Raw genomic sequence first — 7132 nt, forward strand, 5'->3', positions numbered from 1 at the left:
TGTAGCCTATCGCGATTGCGGTTTATCGTATCGTGACATTGCTGCTCGTGTTGGTAGAGATCCAATGACTGGTAGCAGAATATGGAATCGGTGGGTTCAGGAGGGTAATACGGAACGCCATACTGGATCCCAGTGGCCTCGTATCCCTAGCAGTCGAGGTGACAGGCATCTTACCTACATGGCTGTAATGGGTCGTGCAGCCATGTCTCGATCCCTGAGTCAACAGATGGGGACGCTTGCGAGACGACAACCATCTGCGTGAACAGTTCGATGACATTTGCAGCAGCATGGACTATCAGCTCGGAGACCATGGCTGCGGTTCCCCTTAACGCTGCATCACAGACAGGAGTGCCTGCGATCGTGTTCTCAATGACAAACCTGGGTGCACGAATAGCAAAACATCATTATTTTGGATGAATCCAGGTTCTGTTTACAGTATCATGATGGTCGCATCTGTGTTTGGTGACATCATGGTGAATGCACATTGGAAGCATGTATTTGTCATTGCCATACTGGGGTATCACCCGGCGTGATGGTATGGGGTGCCATTGCTTACACGTCTTGGTCACCTCTTGTTTGTATTGACGGCACTTTGAACAGTGAACGTTAAGTTTTAGGTGTGTTGTGACCCATGTCTCTACCTTCATTCGATCCTGCGAAACCCTACATTTCAGCAGGATAATGCACAACCGCATGTTGAAGGTCCTGTACAGGCCTTTCTGGATACAGAAAATGTTCGACTGGTGCCCTGGCCAGCACATTCTCCAGATCCCTCACGTATTGAAAACATCTGGTCAATGGTGGCCAAGCAACTGGCTCGTCACAATACGCGAGTCACTACTCTTGATGAACTGTGGTATCGTGTTGAACCTGCATGGGCAGCTGCACCTGTACGTATCCAAGCTCTGTTTGACTCAATGCCCAGGTGTATCAAGGCCATTATTATGGCCACAGGTGGTTGTTCTGGGTACTAATTTCTCAGGATCTATACATCCAAATTGCGTGAAAATGTAATCACGTGTTAGTTCTAGTATAATATATTTGTCCAATGAATACCCATTTATCATCTGCATTTCTTCTTAGTGTAGCAATTTTAATGGCCGGTAGTGTATTATGCTGTAGAAGAAAGCAGAAGTTTGTATGGGTAGATCAGATAATGAATGAGAAGGTATTGAGTTTAACTGGGAGAAGAATGTTTTATGGCACAAGCTGAATAAAAAAAAAGGGTTGGGATGATTGGACACATCCGAGACCTGATAGAATCAAGAGTTTGATATTGGAGGGAAGCCGTTGAGGGTAAAAATTGTAGAGGGAGACCAATGCTTGAATACAGTGAAGAAGTTCAAATGGATTTAGCTTGCAGTAGTTCTGCAGAGATGGAGAAGCTTGCACCAGACAGACTAGCACAGAGAGCTGCCTAAAACCAGTTGTTCGACTGAAGACCACAGAAATACCACTAATTTAAAAATTACAGTCATGGACAGCCCATGATTAAATGTCTATCGATAACTCCATTAATTTTTTCTCCCCAGCTAAGACATCCTCATGGCTGCAAAATTTTTGTGTAGTAGGACGTACCAAGTCATTTACAAAACCTACAGTTTCCAGAAAAACTCAGTTTTTCCCTACAAAATTTCACAATTTGCATGGCAAAATATGTTGCACAAATGACAAAGAATGTTTTGCTATTTAATCCAAACAATGTACAAGGGTAATCCAGGAAGTAATGATGATTTGGCTTTAATAAAGCCAAGAAATAGGTATTTTAAACAAAAATACATCGCTTAAAGAAATTTAAACCTGATTTATTTTTCTAAGTAATTGATTCCATTATTTAAGATTTTTTTTGTAACTGTCTGCCAGTATGGTGAAAAAGATGGGTTTGCAGTGGTGTATTTAAGCTGCTGCCTTTGTTTGATACAGTTTCACCTTGTCAGATCTGTCAGTTACCCGTTATAAATCTTCCTGATGCATGGTCACCTTTAGGAATTGTTCTGGTGGTCCAGCTACTCCATCCCATCACCGTGTATGAACTTCCATTTCTTCTGGACTTTGATCCTTGTTGGGTGATGCTGAGATGTTAGATCATGACAGTTACTTCAAGCTAGTAAATAAACTCTGAACTCTCATTTGCACTTCTTTGTATTTAAATGTTTTCAAGTTGCACACTGATGTATCCCAGTGATTGTAACTCAAAATAGTTCAGCCAAATGTTAACACATTGTGACTCATAATGTCTGATCTTTAGGCTGTACATAAGATCTCTTTTTTTTAACATTAAAGTGATACATTTGTTTTGGATCCCCGTCGACATTGTCTATGACCCTCTTACTCGGAGCCATCTGTGCCAAAGCATACATATAGCACTGGACATCGAGTGAATGCTGTACATTACGTGACTGCTCTCCACTGCCTCTGTTGTTACGGCGCACGCTTCCTCTGTACAAACATGTACCAGGGCAAACAGTATCTGCTCCTTTCCTATATGCTACTTAACAAATATCTGCTCTCATGATCACCTTTAGCTGGTACAAAACCCATAGTGGACCAGGATATTTGATGAAATGCCACATTACACTACACTACACTAGCTTCAGAATTTGTGTGTCACAGTTGCCTGCCATTGTCCATTAAACCAGGCTGTTGTCCATTAAGCCAGTTATTCACTGTGTTCTTCAACTCAACATAAGATTCAAAATGTTTCATATCCATAAACTTTCTGAACATTTTAAAAAGTTTCTTGTGTAATTTGGTTCAGCGATAACATCTAATTCTTGGATAGCTGTTAGTGTCCAAGTATGATGAGTTGTATAAATAGACAAAAAATTAGTTACCAGCAAGTATTATTGTCTATTACTGTGAAGGATTAAATTAGTATATAATACAATGTGATGCATCCCCTGAGGCATCAAGGGATCACAAATTTAGCATCGGAGGGCAGTGTGGTGGGTAAAAATCGTAGAGGGAGACCAAGAGATGAATACACTAAGCAGATTCAGAAGGATGTAGGTTGCAGTAAGTACTGGGAGATGAAGAGGCTTGCACAGGATAGAGTAGCATGGAGGGCTGCATCAAACCAGTCTCAGGACTGAAGACAACAACAATACAATGTGCAGCAGAATTAAAGGACCACTTTTTGAAACTCTTATTCCCACTCATTCTGACACCTAAGTTTGAAATCTGGCTTGAAGGCATGTATGATCTTCCTCTGTAATGGTGCAAAAGTCTGGAATCTTGAGACACCCTTGGGCTGAACGACACTTAAAGTGTCAAAACAAAATGAGGAGTGAAATGTGGGTTGCCTTCTTTGCATGTGTTGACACCTTGCTGTTTGAAGTGTCAGCAAGCCCTAGGGTGAGATTGAAGCCTGCCAAGCTTTTGCACCATTACAGAGAAAGGTTGTTTGTACTTTTGAGCCATATTTCAAACTTAAGTATTGTACTGTGTGGGAATTGCAGGGTTTCGAAAAAGTAGTCCTTTAATTCCATCGCACAGTGTATAACATAGTTATTACTTAAGATATTTGAGAGAGAAATTTGCACATCTGTTTATATGTTATGTAAATAAACAAGTGGTCATATGAGTAGAAATCTACCTTAAAGAGTGTTCTACATAAGCTATATGACATAACAAAACATTTTTTGTGACTGTAGTAGTACGAAGTAGTGTGGAAGCAGACTTGCCAACACAATGGCGCATGCAAGCACTCAAAAAAAGGTGTGTGTGTGTGTGTGTGTGTGTGTGTGTGTGTGTGTGTGTGTGTGTGTGTGTGTGTGTTTTTCTGTAGTTAATACTGCCCTCTCTGTTTTTCCAGCTTTCAAAGCAAGCAGTGAAGGATTACAACAGAGGGCGGATGTACCTGTCTGACTTAGCCAACAGGGAAGGCGTACCTGTGTATGATTCTATTCCTGAAAGTGTAGAGTGTGTTATCCAGAAGTGCAATGCGCGATAGCACAAGCTCCAACTGCAATTTGGCAGTGTTCAAACTTCATGACAGGTGTTCCTAAGTCAACCAAGTGAGCCAATTGAAAAGTGTTACCACAGTGATGCAGCTATAAAAGTGAATTGAAGAGTCTTAATTTAACAGCTGTTATCCCCGAGACAGGTGTGTTGTGGTACAGTGTGCGGGTGCTCTCAGCAGAGCTGCCATTCTGCTGCAATCAGTGGGATTCAGTAACTGTTTTGTATGTTGTGGTATTAGCCGTAACTATTGGCATCTCACAATCTGAAAATGTGTGCCATTATATTGAATTGAAGTAGTGAATATTTATTCAGAAAGAGCAAGGTGACATCACGTGGTTGAGATTTTGTGCTGTCTTGATACTATAAAAGAAGGTAGTGCTATTAATTTGATGAAACATCTCAAACTGCCATTATTCAATAATTCAAATGATTGGTGTTTCTGTGGAAACATTGTTTTCGGTTTATAGATGTCCGTACTGTGGGAAGAGATTTTATTGGTATTTTTTTAAAAAAGCAGCTATTTTTAAAGTTTATTTTTTCTCTAACATCGAGCTTTAAGACAGTGACCTGCATGTTTGGGGAAAAATCTAAAGAACAAAGGATGAGTGTTAGTATGCCCACTGTCTGTACTAATACGTCAAGACACTATCCCATCATGGGGTACCTCACTGCTCACATTTTACTAATGCAGTTTCAAAATTGAGGCATCACATTTATACATCAGTATTGTTTTTGATTCTCCTTACATTTTGGCACATGCACTACTTCACTCAGTCACTTCCATACATTTCTTCCTAAAGAACTGTCTTTTAGCTTAAAACCAGATGTGCATATTCCTAACTCGTAATAAATTATTTATTATATTTATACTTACATATTAGGGGACTAATGGTATCTACTTAATCATGTTAAACTTGAACTCTTCTTTCATTTCTTTCCTCTTTTTTTTGTTTTACTTCATTTGAATGTGAAATTTTAGCTTCGGCAGCTTGTTCTCTGGCAGTGCCTCTGTACAAACTGTTAGTGTAGCTACCTCAGGAAGACAAGTGAGTAGGATATGGAAAATATTCATGATGCTAATTAGTACTAGTGTTCCACTCTACACTTGCCCATTATGAATAGGCCAGAGAAAGTTCAGTATTTTACAGAAGTGAGTGACTTTTCAGGAACTGTGAATCATTTAATTGTAGGGATAATTGAGGGATTAAATTATTTGTGTTAATCTTAGCAGAAATTGACATCACATAGTTATGAGAAGGGTTTCCCCTTTCATTAAATTTTTTATGGTTCAGATTCCTAATAATTTGACTTTAATACATTGTTAGATTCTGGTCTAGTACACTTAATTCTCTTGTATAATACAAATTTGATGAAGTGTTTTGTAATATTGGTAACTAATCAGAATCCCTATAAACTTCCCTCCAACAACAGTCAACATGAATTTGGTTATATTTCTGTGTGAAAGAAAGAACCTTATGTATTCAAAGTTAACTTTTATTATAAAAACTCCTAACCCCCTCCCCCACCTTGAAACACAGTTATAAAAGGTATGTAACTGCATTGTGTGAAAGTCATATGGTCAATACATCCGAAATATTCTGCATCCAGATAAGATGGTATTAAGTTGATGGAAAATATTCTGGAAGAACAGATGAATGTTGAAAGTTTTTATTCTCTGGTGACTCACCAGAAGTTACAAATTACAGTGAACAGTTTTATGTTGCAACTAATACTATTTGTTTCTCTTTATCCATTCCACACTCCTTCCCTCCCTTATCACAGTTTCCCTCTTTCCCATTTTTGTGTCACCAGTAAAGCTTATAGTTGTAAATTTTTAGCTATTTTAAATGCCTGAAAATGTGTAGAATGTTGTCATTCACAAAGTACCTGACGAATATGTGAGGCAGTGTTTAAGTTAGATGTCTGTACTTACATGCAACTGCATTTATATACTTTAGTCCATGGATAACGAATGTTTGTGTGAAAATACATTTGTTTTTTAGCATATTGTTATATTTTGACATGTGATTTTCTTGTTCTTGTAGTTATACTTCCTCCCAGTCATACACAGAAATTGTTTTATGAGTTGTAAAGTTTTATATTGATTAAAAATTAATCTACAGTCTGAAAGTATTATACTCAGATATTTCTGTTAATTATAATTTTCAGAATTAATAACAGGATGCTGCTAATATTGAAACTACCTAACTACTATCATTACTTGCAGAATAGGTTGATAAATTTGTACTGACATTTCTTTTTTAAAAAAAGAAAGAGTGTAAAATACAGGAGACAAATGTGGCAATGGTGGGAGGTTCCTTTAATGGTAGTGTTACCTTCAGAAGAGGAGGAATTTATGTATTCTGGTTCAGTTTGCACTTAAATATGCCACTAGGTTTTTTAAGCAACTTAAAATTGAATAAAGAATGTTGCCAGAAATCACCTAACTGTAACATATTCTGAAATTCTATTAACAGAAATCTATTTTCAATGTTAAAGTAAGATAAATCAGTATTATTACAGATTATAACTGGAAAACTAAAAAACATTTCTTGCATATTAAGTACTTGAAAGTGGAAGAACTCGGATATTCTGTTGTAAGTTAGTACTTTTTCAAAAATCCTGCAATAAATATTTTATTACATCTTCTGGTACTTTCAATGAGAGTCTTACACTAAGAATTATTTATGTTGCAAGATAATGTTTCTCACATAATTTATTTGCTCATTAAACTAAAGCATTTTTAATAGATTGTATAAATTTTTCTGTAAATATACTGTCTCATTTACAATACTTTGTCTCCAATGTATTTATAATGTTAAGGGCTTAACAGCATTATCTTCATTACCAACAAGTATAACAAACTTCGCATGGAGGCAGATGGACAGAAGGAAACACAAAGTATGTTAAATATTTTTTAGTGCATCAGATATCACTGCAACATTTAAGGTACATTTGACAAGTCTTGGGTAGTTTATTGATAAACATCAATAGAAGTACTACCTTACAGTGATGTTATTGCACTTTGCCTCCCCTGACCATTATTGGAAACACATGGTGACATTACAGTAAACATGTACAGTGGTGGCTATGAATCATTTCAAGACAGTTGTGCATATACTATCAAGTGTACTTATGAAATGTCACAATAGCCAACCAAAGTGACCTA

The 7132-nt window shown here is 37.4% G+C and overlaps 1 protein-coding gene across 2 annotated transcripts in view; it reads left to right on the top strand.

The window, feature by feature from the left end:
- LOC126183874 (uncharacterized) overlaps positions 1–5689 on the top strand; it is a 547907-nt gene extending 542218 nt beyond the window's left edge. For both annotated transcript variants that reach the window (XM_049926169.1, XM_049926170.1), the window contains exon 15: positions 3815–5689. In XM_049926169.1, the coding sequence (XP_049782126.1) occupies positions 3815–3952 (138 nt within the window). In that variant the 3' untranslated portion in view covers positions 3953–5689. The remainder of the gene's footprint in view (positions 1–3814) is intronic.
- The last annotated feature ends 1443 nt before the right edge of the window (positions 5690–7132 follow it).

This window comes from Schistocerca cancellata, chromosome 4 (assembly GCF_023864275.1).
Source record: "Schistocerca cancellata isolate TAMUIC-IGC-003103 chromosome 4, iqSchCanc2.1, whole genome shotgun sequence".
Lineage (NCBI taxonomy): Eukaryota > Metazoa > Arthropoda > Insecta > Orthoptera > Acrididae > Schistocerca > Schistocerca cancellata.